This window comes from Zonotrichia albicollis, chromosome 14 (genome assembly GCF_047830755.1).
Source record: "Zonotrichia albicollis isolate bZonAlb1 chromosome 14, bZonAlb1.hap1, whole genome shotgun sequence".
In the NCBI taxonomy this organism is placed as follows: Eukaryota; Metazoa; Chordata; class Aves; order Passeriformes; family Passerellidae; genus Zonotrichia; species Zonotrichia albicollis.
The window spans coordinates 15,482,751-15,496,146 of record NC_133832.1 but is presented as its reverse complement, the minus strand read 5'-3'; the positions used below and the strand labels follow the sequence as shown (position 1 = coordinate 15,496,146).

Here is a 13,396-nt window from a genome sequence, read left to right as displayed (position 1 = left end):
AAAGGAGGTGGAATTAGATGATCATCAAGGCCCCTTTTGACCCAAACCATTCTGTGGCTCCACAATAACAGAGAACACAGCACAGATGCCCCATCTCCTGAAAAGCCAGGACACATTTTCCACATGGAAAAGCTCCCTGACTTCATTAGAATCAGCTGCTAAAGCTCAGGACACAGGAGGAAGGATGGGGACAAAGGCTCCCGAAGGACAAAGACCCCTGAAATGGGTCTTGGTGAGGAGATCTGAGGTACACAAAGGTTCACAGGGTTAAAACTCTGCTTTTTCCTGCCTCTTCAAGCACATAATCACTTGCTTTAGTTGCTAGAGAAGCCTCCCTCCCAGTTCTTGGGGATTATATTGTCTCAGCAGGCAGAGGGGGATGAACTCATCGTGGTTTCCCAATCCTGACCAGGGGCTCTGCGAGCTACTGGCAATACATATAATAAGTTATTATGCAAATAAAAACTGGACCCGGCCAAGGGAAATATGCTGGCTCTTCAAGTCCCATCTGCATCCCAGCAAGGATCTCAATGAACTTTAAAATCCTTATTGTCACCACAATGGGCAATATTATATTCTAGTTTGGATCTGTTCCTTCGGAGCATTAGCTCTCATTTGGAGATATTTTTAGATTTTCCTATCCCACTCCTCATTATGAAACACTGAGCTGCAGATTGATTTATTTCTTAAAAGCAAGTTGCTGTTTTCCCAATAACAGATTTAACAAATTTGTTCCACCTGTTCAGCTATGCTTCCAATGTCTTTTTTGTGGTTTCATTGAAGTTTTTTTTAATCCAAACCTCAAAGCCTCTAAACTCAGCATTAAAAGACAAGCTCAGCATCATCACTACCACTCACAATTCAAATGCTGCTCCAAATTACTGCAAGCTTTCATTTGTAAGTCGATACAGACACCAAGATTATGGAGCTTAATGGCTGTGGGCACAAACACACACTCTTCCAAGGGCATTCTCCTACTGGAAATCCTGCCTTGCTGGAGCAGGGACTCACTGCCTCATCCTCTCCATCCTCCTCCCTCACCCCAGCTGACCCCAGCCCCCAATGGCAAACAGAGCTACTGAAACAGAAATTAAATCATCCTCTATATTAAATAATTCTATATTCACCAGAGCCCCTTCAGCCTAGTGTTTTCCATCATTTTATGGAAGAGGCTGTGGTTGCCTCATCTCTGAAAAGGTCCAAGACCAGGCTGGAGTAACCTGGGATAATGGAAAGTGTTCCTACAAATAGGAAGGGGGGTGGTTCCATCTTGACCCACTCCACTGCTTCTAAGAACAGTTCATTTGCTTGAACAACCTCTTTTTGTGCAGCCTTAATTCATAACTGACCATGTGAGAAGTCTCAAAAGAATAATTTTTAGCTTTCCCAAACCATCTCTCAGCAAATATTTTAGGAGCAGCATTTCAGGGCAGCAATTTCCTGGTGGGTGATGGGAGTGCACAGGTGTGCACAAGAGCTGGCCAAAAATTCTGCTTCATTTATGTGCAAATGGTTCTGTTGTGGAGATTTCAGAGGGAAAAAAGAAAACAAGGATTCTGTATGAAATAACCCAAGTTCTTCCAATCCGAGCATGTCAGCACTGAGCAATGACAGTGGAAGTCTGAGAAAAATCATGGAATCATTGAGGTTGGAAAAGCCCTCTGAGATCAGAGCCCAACCACTCCCCCAGCACTGCCAAAGCCACCACTGACCATGTCCCCAAGTGCCACATGCAGCTACAGGGATGGGGACTCCACTGCTGCTGCGCCAGGGCTGGAAAATCCTTTCCATGCAAGGTGTCCCTTAACACCTCTTGGCCAACAAAGCCCAACCCTGCTGATCTTCTGCAGATGCAGCAATCAGCTCCTCCTGAGCAGCCTGACAGGCTCCTCTTCCCCATGGACCAACCCTGGGAGAACTTGGTGGAAAAGCTCACAAGGAGCCCAAACTCAGCCCAGCCCAACGAGAAATTCCCGATCTCCGAAACAAGCGGCACAATGCACTGGATGTAAAGATAAACTGAGTGACTGCTCATCCTCCTGCAGCTCCAGCTGCCACACACATCTCCACTGGCTCTCCAACAGAGCTCCCTAAATCACTCACCCTGTGGGGTGAAGCCCTGGCTACACCAAGCCCAGCTGAACCAACCAACCTAAAAGCCACCACAACAGAAGCTGCCGGGGACACAGGACCAACAGGGCATCACAGAGAACATGGCCAATCTCTTCCATCTCTAAACCGCCATAAATTTTCCCCACAGAAGTTCAAGATCTTCAAACCCAGAGAAGTGGCCTTAAAAAAACCCCAAACATCCAAGCAATGGCCCTGGGTTTTGTTCCATCTCAGGCGCCCGTCAGGCTGACACGTCCTGACACGAGAGCCCCGGGGCCAAAAGGGACACGGGGACATCCAGCTCAGCCATGGCTCCTCCTGCTCTCAGACCTCTCCCTGGAGCACAATTCCCTCCACAACCAACCTCTTTATCAGCAGGAACATTTCAGTCAGGTCCCTTTTGGGGTAAGAGCAAAAGTAAAACCCAGGGAAGGCGGATTTCTGGAGCAGCAGTAACTGCAGCTCTGTTCTGGGGACGTCAGGCATATTTCATGGGAAGATGTCAGCTCCTCACATTTAATGCTGACACTGTCATTTGCCCTTCAGCGAGAAGAAAGGCATGTAAGCAACACAAACCAAACTGAAATTTCCCCATTGCAAAGCATTCCTGCCAGGAATCACAATCCCAGTGTCATGTTTCTTATGCCCTTCCTTCCACAATAGCCCTCGAAGGCCACACTTCCAAAGTTTTATTGCTCAGAATTCCTCATGCCAGAGTTCACAGAGCATCCTGAACACCCTCTGGACCAGTTTCAGGCCAGTGCCTTTCTATATCAGAGTGAAATCAAAGGGAGCAGCTGGATCAGTACCAACTTTACAGCTTTATTCCAAATTTTTTGTGTCAAAGTCCCTCTGTTTCTCACAAATGCAGTTTTGCTTCATTCTGCAAATACACACAACCAGGACAGAGGGATTGGTGGATGAACACATGACACAACATCCTCACAGAAATATTTATTCCCATTTAATAATAGTTCAGACCAATCCAGCCCCAGCATAAGGGGAAGCCCAGCTGGGCTGAGATGACTTTTGGGGTCTCAGGAAGGGTTGCCCCCTCCAAAGTCAATTTTTACTGCCCAACCCAAACATTTTCCTTTGGTTGTTTCTAACCCCCCTCTTCACCAGCGCCTCTAAGAGCCTCACAGAAGTTAGAAGTTAAAACCTTTCCAATCCCAGTGTTTTTAAAACTCTGATTCAGGCACTATCTCACCACATTTGGCCTCACTCCAATTAACCCCTAAATGCCAAGGAGTCAAACAAAAAGCAAAAATAATTTGTTATCTCTAAGCTGACAAACCCTGCAGTGGGTTTTTTGTTGCTATTGTTCTCCAGGTTTGGGCTTTTTGAGCACTTCATGATAAGAAAATTGTTCGGTAAATATGTCAGGAGCCCTTCCCTGTCAGCCGTCATCGCCTCGGGGTGTGATTGCTGCTCACAGACATCAAAATTTTTGCTATTTGCCAGATTTCAGAAAGCAAACTTGGATCCCCTGGGAGATACCTGGCTCTGCTCGTGTGCACCAGCAGCAGGAATTTTTAACTCCTTCAGTACCTGATACAGCTTGAAGCCACACGGGATCTTCAGAGGGATCTGACTGAAGGGGTAGTTGCCCCAAAGACCACATGAACCCTTTTAACAGGATCATAATTTATAAATTAGGGTTTCTGCATCTTCAGAAATGGGGGAAAAAGAATTTTGAGTCAGAAGAACCCAAAAGAGAAGCCCATGGTCAGAGAGTGTGGGGTACACCAGCCCAGGGGTCCCTGAGGGTCTTCTCCTGAACCCATCTGCACAAAACCAGGCTCAGAAAGCCTCTTTTAGAAACAAGTTCTTTAATATTCCAGCCAAGATCCCCCTGGGTCCAACATTTAGGTACCAGAGGAGAAACACTTGAGTTAATCTCAGCTTAATGTGACCCTCAGCAATGGGATTGCAGAGTGTCCCCATAGCCATCGTGTGAGGTGCTGCTGTCTGGAGTGGGGTGAGGATGGAGGGAAATTCCATATCACCTCCCAACAGCCCAGTTATTGCAGAGAGCAGGAGAAAAGCTGCCTGGGAGCATAGGGAGGAAAGAGTTGACAGCTCTTTGCTGCATCCAGCGTCATTTTCCTTGGCAAATCCAGGCTGTTGTTGGAAACGCGCGCCAGACCGGATCGGAGCTGAGCCGGCCGGAGCAGCGCTTGGGATTTAACACTTGAAGGTCTCAACTTCCCTGAGCTCCTCGTGCAGCTCCATCCCAGCCAGGACAGGGACACAGCACATCTGGAATTGTCCAAGCCCTGCAGCCATGCAGGGGAGTGTGAATGACCTGCCCAGCACCTGTGCCTGAAGTCAAATCCTGCTTTTATTGGGAATGTGCTGGCTCCCAGCATCCCTGGCAGTGGCACAGGGATCCTCCTGCCCCTCTGCTGCTGAGCCTGAAAAATGGAGCAGCCCCTGGGGACACGGGGGAGATGCACTGGACTGAGCCCAGAGTGCTGGATTCCACCCAGGGGATGCAGAGATAACACCAGGCAGCATTCCTGCAGGTGCTGAGCACAGAGGCTCTCCCATCTCCTAAGCAAAATCCACCCTGCCAGCAAAAGGTCGAGTTTTTATCTTGGTTTCAGCATCTCACCAGACACAGAGGCCAAGCTCAGGATTAGTGCTGAGCTCCCAAGGCTCAGCTGATGCCTTCAGTTCAAGGACTTTTCCTGCACACATTCCCTTTCCAGTGAATGAAAACAGAATGGTTTGGGTGGGAAGGGGCCTTAAAGCCCATCCAGTGCCACCCTGCCATGGACAGGGACATCTTCCACTGTCCCAGATTGCTCCAAGCCCCATCCAACCTGGCCTTGGACACTTCCAGGGATGGAACAGCCACAGAATCTGTGCCAGTGTCTCACCACCCTCACAGGGAAGAATTCCTTCCCAATATCCAAGCTAAATCAATCCTCTTAGTTTAAACCCATCACCCCTTGTCCTTTCACCATCAAGTCCTGCACAGTCCAGGAACCTCTGCAGGAATTATGTTCTGAGCCAAAACAACTCCTGTCAACAACAGGAGAAAACTCCAAGTTGGCAATAAAGATATTGTTCAGAAGAAGATTCAATATTCCTTTAAAAAGGACAATTACCAGCTTTAATTTTTGCCTTCCTGCCCCCCTAGGAAAAAAAAAAAATCCCCTTTTAACCTTAGAAATCTGCCAGAATTTACTCTGAGGGCACGTGGAGGTAATTCCTGATGGGCTTCCCTCCCCTTTGGATGGGATCTCCCCTCTTCCCAGCAAGAGTTAACACCCCAGACAGACAGAGCAAGCACCAACAAGCCCATCCACAGCCCCAAGGCAGCCAGCTACTCATTGAGTTCATTATCACTCAAAAGATACAAACAGCTGCAGTAGAAAACCCAGCTCCTCTCCTCACCCTGCTCTCCAAATGCACCTCATCAGCTGCACACCCAGCGATTCCCTGTCTGATCCCATTTTTCTCTCAGAGGTTATGGTTTATGGGAAAACGTGAGAATTCAAGTTTTCCAGGCAGAGCCTTCCTGCAGCCCCAGGAACAGCAGCAATTGCAATAAAAAATTAAAATAACCCCCTGATTTTTCAGTCTAAGTTGTTCCATCCTCTTGGGTTGGCAACAGATCCAGCTGCCAGCTTTAAATGCCTTATCCTATTTTCCTATCCCATGGGAAAATTAGAATAAAGCGCTGGTTAAGGGAACCAGTAGTTCAGCAGCTTGTTTGCAAAGTTGAAGGAAATAATTGCTCTGAAATGATTTCCTGGATGAATTTCACTGAGCCTGGCACGTGGGGAAGACTGGAAAGATCACAAAGGTCTGTTTAGGCCATTTAGTGCCTGCCCCACATCCCTGGCCCCACACTTCCCTGGGAAACCCAGGGAAAGCTGCTGTTGCCTCATGGATCAGAAAACATAAGGAAGAATTCAAAGATTTAGTCATTATTAGAAAATATAAATATTATTACCAAATAAGAATGAGATTAAAAGATCTGATTTTTTTTTTTCTGGACAGGGCACTCTGATCTCAACTTTCTGGGAAGAAATGCCAGAATTACCCAGTTAAAACAAGAACTGGAAAAGGAAGAAGAGACAACTGGGAAGATTCCCTGAGAAGGTGCCCAATCCCTGGAAGTGTCCAAGACCAGGCTGGAGCAATTTGGGGCAGTGGAAGGAGTCCCTGCCCATAGAAAGGGATGACCTTTAAGGTCCCTTCCCACCCAGACCATGCTGGGATTGTGGGATTAAGGAGCACAGTGGGGTCTGTCTGCCACAGCAGCTCCCCAACGTCCCACCTGCAGAAAATTTACAACCAGAGCCTGTACCTGCTCCCAGGTGGGTTTGACTTCCAGCCCAGCTCAGGGAACACCTTCCCTGTCTCCCCCCTCCCTTTGTGCCTCGGCAGAGGCTGAAAGTCCAGAGGTGACAAGAATTGCAAAGAGGGATTAAAGGACAAAGGCAGCACTCAGGGACAGCACCCCGCTGGCCTGGCACACGGATTTAACCCTGCTGTCACAGAGCTACGGGATTTAACCCCTGGGGCACCAGCACTGCCCGGGGAGGGAACCAGGAGGGCTCTGAGCTCCCAAGGGCCGTGCAAGAGGCAGCTCTGGCAAAAGGCAACTCTTTCTTGGTCCTCTCCTCTTCCATCCTGGGAGCATCCAGCAGCTTCCAGCCATTGTGGCTGCTGTCCTGCCACACCACGCAGTGACCACAGCCCCACACAGCACAAACAGCCCCTGCCCTGTCCACCATGGCAAAGCCACGTCACACAACAGCCACTGCCACAAAGCCACCGAGCCACCATGGCAAAGCCACGGAACATGGACCCTGGACATGGACATACACCTGCAAAACATGGACATGGGCCTGCACACCATGGAACACAGGCCATCCGCACAGACATGGGCCTGCACACCGTGGAACACAGGCCATTCCCATAGACATGGGCCTGCACACCATGGAACACAGGCCATCCCCATGGACATGGGCCTGCACACCATGGAAAACAGGCCATCCCCATGGACATGGGCCCTCACACCATGGAAAACAGGCCATCCCCATGGACATAAACCCACACACAATGAACATGGACCCTGCCCATGGACATAAACCTGCATAAGATGGACATGGGCCCTCACACCATGGAACACAAACCCTCCCCACACCACACAAACCCTCCCCATGGACACAGACCCTCACAGCAGGGACACAGACCCCTCACCACACGCTGCTACCTCGTGTCATGCACTGTCCACAGCTGCAAAGCCACACAACTCAATCCCACACCACACAGTGAACCCCAATCCTGATGGTATCCTCCCAGTTCAACAGACTCTGGGATTCCACTGCAAGAGCCACCCCCAAGGAGTGCATGTCACCTCCATGCCCAGAGCTGAGGTGCAGCCAGGCAGGAGGATGCTGACAACCCCATTTGGAAGGTGTTACAGGCCTGGCACCCCATCAATAGGGTCCTGCATCATTAGGACTTTGCACTGTAACAGCGTTTCACTGGGGTTTAGGGAAGGAGCTCGTTTCCATCCACACCCATCTGGGAGTGATTATTCCTGCTGTAGTAGCATCCAGGCCCAACTGGCATCGGCACCATTAGCACACAAACCCAGAGTTTAACGAGAGAGCACTTACCACTGAAACCGCCCCATAAAGGCATTTAGCCACGTTCAAATTGCAGCCAAATCTCCCACTTAACCACGGTAAAACTGCAGCCAAATCTCCCACTACACCACGGTAAAAATCACATCAAACCTCCCTGGGATTCCCTGCTTGTGCACAATGGATCCTGACAGATTACTCCTCTTCAGGGACATGCTTCCCACTTACTGCACGGAGTTTACTCAGGGCTTCACATCCCCCAAACCCCTCACAGACCCGTACCTTCTGCAGCCAGACACCTCTAAAAATAACATCCTCCCCAAGTGTTGAAAGACATTAAAACATAAAGCCATTAACATATAATAAGAGTGGAATGAGAGCTCCGCATGCTCTGAAGCTCTCAGGGTTTGGCTTCCAGTCAAGAAAAATATATTGGATTAGTCTGAGAGCAAAATTAGGCTGGTGTGCAGTTTAATTAGCATTACAAGACACTACATGTGTATGGGAGAGCAGGGAAGATTTATGTTATTATGTGGTAAGAAAAATAATGTTAAAAGGTTAAAATAATATGGGGTTGATATGGCACTATTTACTCTGGGGTTAAGGGGAAGATAACTTTGGAATGCCACTGAATGTTGTTAAAACCCCAAGTTCAAGGATTTGCCAGGGAACTCATCAAAAAATTATGGAAAAACCCTGCAATTTGGTCACGGGTCAGTCAAACACTTACTCTGGCAACAATATTCTCCATCAAGGAACTCAGTTAATGCTGATAAAACATCCTGGTCCTCACACAAAGCCACAGATTTTCTCCTTCATGGAATGAGCAGAAAATAGAAAATGAAAACCCAGATCAGCAGTGGGGGACACTAGGGAGGGCAGAAGGAAACCCTTGCAGCACCATAAATCTGGGAATAAGGACTTTGGGAAGGTCCTGATGGAGTAGAAGGTGTCCCTGCCTGGGGCTGAGAGATTGGACTCGATGGCCTTGAGAGGTTCCTTCCATCCCAAACCCCTCTGTGACTCCACAGTTCCCAAGGACCAGCCAGGCTGTTCCCACCCAGCCAAAGGTTTCTCTTCACACAGGAATTCACCCCACAGCACCTGCAGGGATGCACCTCCAGCCCTTGGGGAAAGCTCACACTGTATTTAATTTCCCAAAGCAAGCAACACATCCCACAGGCACTGCCAGGCTTCTGCCACTCTGCAGCATCTCAACAGGAGCAGTTCTGGATTCAGGCCAGATTGTGCATGGAATATTCACAGGCACAGCAGCAGGGATAGAGAATTCGAGTTGTGAATGAAGGTAACCAGAGCCTGACATTTGCCACAGAGCTCTGCAGGCTCCCTTGATTGCCCTCTGAGAGCTTCTTTCAGCTGCAAGCAGGACCACAAAGTGGAATTTGAGGGAAAACCCACTGTGAGGGCACATCCCTAATCAGCATCTTCCCTCTGCACACACCCAGCCTGTCACTAACCCGGGAGCAGAGCCATGAAATCCCAACACACAGGCCCTGAAAGGTCAGAGCCCACAGGAGCCGTGCTAAGGCTGCTGCCAGAGGAGGCTGGAGAAGCATTTCCAACAGGAGCTCTGCTCAAAGCTTTCAGCACATTGGGCAGGTTTCAGCTGGGATGCAGGAGGCAGAAACAGGGATGAAGATGCATGGATGAGCCACAGGTATGCTCACGGAGGGAGAAGCCTCTGGAGCAGCTTCCACACCTTTAGAGCCTTTGTGCCAATCACATCAACACCTGCCTCTTACTCTGGAGCCAGAATCAACAAAAAAAGGGGAAAAATAACTGCAATTTCACATGGTGAGGGAAAAGAAAGGAAGGAATTCTTCCCTGCGAGGGTGGAGAGGCCCTGTGAGAAGCTGTGGCTGCCCCTGGATCTCTGGAAGTGTCCAAGGCCAGGCTGGATAGGGCTTGGAGCAGCCTGGGATAGTGGAAGGTGTCCCTGCCCATGGCTGGGGTGGCACTAAATGAGCATTAAGGTCCCTTCGAGCCCAAACTACTCCATGAAAGCAAGGATCAGGAACACCGAAGTGGGCACTGCTCCAAAGTGGGAACATCCCTTGTTAAAAAGGTGAGAAGTGGAGACTGAGATCAGACACCTTGGCACCGGGAAGGTGAAATGCCAGTCAGCAAATTGCTGCTCAGCACATTTTTTTGGATGACTCAGCACCTCCCCTCCCTCCCCCCACTAGCTGCAAGCGCCTCTACAATTAGTTTGACAAAACCGATGGCTTTTGATCCCATTCCCAGGCTTTGGAAGTTTTTATCTCCATCTTGGGACACTTTCAGGGCACACATTTCACCCACCATTGGCCAAAGAACAAGTTTTGGCAGAAATGTGGCAGGACGGGGATTTGGTTGGAGAAAAAGCACGAGAATGATGCTCTGCACAACTCAAATATTGCAAGGATGATTTTTTGACAGCAAAATACGATTTCATTTAGGCACAAAATCCTCCAAAGGGACACAGTGCCCTGATGTGGATCTCCATGAGCAGAGCCTGCCTGACAGAATCCCTCTCCCATCCCACAGCACACCCATCCAGAGGGATTATTTGCATTTTATTGGTGGAGCCAAGGCTCCACCACTCCCCAAACCCTCTCTCACACCTCTGAGCCACTGAAGAGTCAATGAATTAAAGCAGCTCTAACAAACTCCTCATCTCGCAGCCAGCGCGGTGATGCAACACCCGGCGGGTTCTGGGACAAAGATGTGGAACTACAATGCCTCAACCTCTGCCATGAAAATCTGCCCTTCCATCCCAAATGAGTTACATATTTGGATACCCTGTGAGATAGGGAAGCGGGGCGTTATCGAGCTGCCAAATCTCACTCCTGTCATGAGGTCATTTCTGGCACGGGGCCAGGTGAGGTTTGGGCCAAAATCTCGACGCTGACCATCGCTCCCCATCCGTCCCCCCATGCTCCTCTTCCTCCTGCCTCAGGTCAGGAAGAGGAGGGGGAATAAAATAACTTAAAAATACATAAAAAAGGGTCAGGAAGGGGAATATCTTTTGGGTTTAAATGAGATTGTACAATCACAACACACATGGCACTTGGCCTCTTCACTGAGAGACCTCAGCAGCTGAAGGACATTTGAGGGCTCACAGCACTGTGGTCACTGGTCCCCCTCTAATGAACTCTGACCATGGTCCTCAGGAGAGAAATGTCATTGATCACATCGCTTGAATTAATTATTTAGTAATTTCAGCCCAATTTATGCAAGCATCACATGTATGGGATCACAGTTTGAGTTTATCAGCAGCACAGCTTGGAAGGGCTGCTGGGAGCCCGACATGTACCCCAAAGCTGGACAATAACTTTCTAAATAAAGCTGTTTGCAATCCCTCATTTCACTGCTTTAATAACGGAAGGGATGCACTCACAGCACCCCAGGACGCCCAAAGTGCTTGTTTTTAGCTGCAAGGCAGAAAAATCAGCAAGAAATGGGTGAGCAGCACCACTACAAATCCCATTAATCACACGTTGTCACAGCAGCCGTTCCCAACCGGAGCAGCTCGGGACACTCAGCGTTCCTTCCCCATGTCCCTACTACCAGCAACCCTTCTCTCCAACCCAACTGCTTCAATGTGCTCTAAAGAGTATTTCATCTCAAGCCTGACAGGCCAGATGTAGAATAAAGAAATAAATAATTAGCGTTACCTTATCTGGAGTCCGTCAGCTGCAGCGAGCGACGCTCGGAGCTCCGTCCGCATCCAGAGACAAATTATCTAACGCTGTAATTTATGAATGCCTCAAGTATTTGCCCTGGTATTTCATTATACGCTCGCTGGAAAGAAGAGCTCGAAAGACTAAACAGATCCAGCACGATAACACGAAAAGCACTCCAGCCGCGCGCTATTCCAAGGCAACCCAGGAATCCCAGCACGACATCAAACCGCTCGGGCTCGCTCTGTGTTGACACTGCTGGAGAGGCAGCGAGGGCAGAGCGATGACCCGGGAGCTCGGCTTCCCTCCGCTCCAACGCTGGGCTCGGATTTATTATGGGAAGCTGCGGGACCCGGGCAGCGAAGGAAGCGCAAACCCGGCTCTCCCGGGGGCAGCCGAGGCCGGCGCGGCGGAACGGCTCCCGCTGCCAAGTGGGAGGAAGAGTTCCAAACTCGCCGCTTTATCAAAGCTATTTTTGTCCTTCCCCCCACGCACTGATAAGCAGCAAGGCGAGGACCGCCGGGGTGCCGAGGCAGGGCTTGGCATCTCCCCCGAAACCCCGCTGCGACTCCGCGACAAAGCCACCCGGCACCTTGGGGGAGCGGGCCATCCGCTCCGGAGGCTCGGAGGGGAGGAAACTCCTTCCTCCAGCTTATCCTGCTCGCAGCGAGGTTTCGTGCCTGGAAAAAATGAGCTAAGTTTGCGAGCGGAGGCCCCAGCTCCGCTCCGGCTCTCCCAGAAGCTCCCGGGACAGGCGACCCCCCCAGGGCTGGGGACAGCGGCGGGGACAACCGGGAGGCTGCTGCCCACCTGTCCTGCACAGGCTGAGCAGCTGCTGCGGGGGGCATCACCCAAAGGATGATGCACCTGGGCTGGGAGAGGAGCGCAACCAGGAACACAGCGCAGGAGGAAGGAGAGGAGCGAGCGGAGGCCGTGCAGGACCGCGACCCAGCGCGCACTGTGTGCGGGGCCGAACCGTGCGGGGCTCCCCGGCAGCAGCACCCCGCGACTGGGGGCACCCCGCAAAGGCCGGGGCAGAGCCGCTGCCCCCGGCCAAGTTTGCGCTGTCGGGACACACGGCGGGTCTGTCGCGACAGGGAAACCGCGAGCAGCAGGTGGAACACAGGCGGCCCCGCAGCCCGTCACCCCCAGCCCAAACGTGCTTCCCCCGCACTTCACCCCCGCACAGCGACTTGGGGCTTTCCCCCCTTTTTCCACCCAACTCCCTCGAGGGGCCGCTCCGAAGCGCCCCGGGGCGCGGCCCCCGAGCGCGGGGATGGAGCCGGGGGATGGCCCCGAGCAGCGCGGAGCCCCCGCGGTCCCCCCGCCCCCGGCCGGACCCACCTGCTGGCGCCGCTCCGCGCCCTCGGCCGCGCGCTGCGGGCGGCCCCCGGCCGGGGCTCCGGGCGCTGCCGCCGTCCCGTCCCGGCGCGGCGGGGCCGCGGGCTGCGGGCCGCGGTCGCGGCGGAGCTCGGAGCGCAGCTCCAGGTAACAGCCCAGGGTCAGGACGTGCAGCGCCAGCGACAGCGCGAAGAAACCGAGGAAGAGCCGCCAGCTGCCGCCGCCGCCGCAGGCGCAGCCGCGGGGAGCCGGCGCCGCCGCCCTGCGCTCCGCGCCCATGGTGCGCTCGGGCGGAGCGGCGCGGAGCGGCCCCAGCGCTGCTGCTCCCGGGGCGCGCCGGGCACCGCGGGCTGCGCGGCCGGGCCGCCAGCGCCCCGCCAGGGGGCGGGGCCACCCCTGGAGGCGGGGCCGGGCCGCCGGCGGGGCGGGGAGGGGCGGGGCTAGGCCGCGGCAGCGCCGCCTCAGCGTCCGGCCGGGGGGCGGGGCCTGGGTAGCGCAGGGGCGGAGCCTGAGCAGCGGCGGCGATGCAGTGGGGCCGGGTTATGCAAATTAGAGGGCGGGGTCAGAATGGGCTGGAACCGCGCCCCGCTGCCGTCCCGATCCCTTATCCCCATCCCTACCCCTTATCCCTAATTTCTATCCCTTATC

The 13,396-nt window shown here is 52.3% G+C and overlaps 1 protein-coding gene across 6 annotated transcripts in view; it reads right to left on the bottom strand.

Annotated features, from left to right (window-relative positions):
• The window catches only part of EDA (ectodysplasin A), a 60,063-nt gene extending 46,893 nt beyond the window's left edge, over positions 1 to 13,170 (bottom strand). For 3 of the 6 annotated variants that reach the window (XM_074551354.1, XM_074551352.1, XM_074551353.1), the window contains exon 1: positions 12,752 to 13,169. In XM_074551354.1, coding sequence (XP_074407455.1) covers positions 12,752 to 13,027 — 276 coding nt within the window. In that variant the 5' untranslated portion in view covers positions 13,028 to 13,169. Of the gene's footprint in view, positions 1 to 12,751 lie in introns of all 6 variants that reach the window. The other 3 variants (XM_074551350.1, XM_074551351.1, XM_074551355.1) reach the window with 2 other exon arrangements.
• Positions 13,171 to 13,396: the final 226 nt, after the last annotated feature.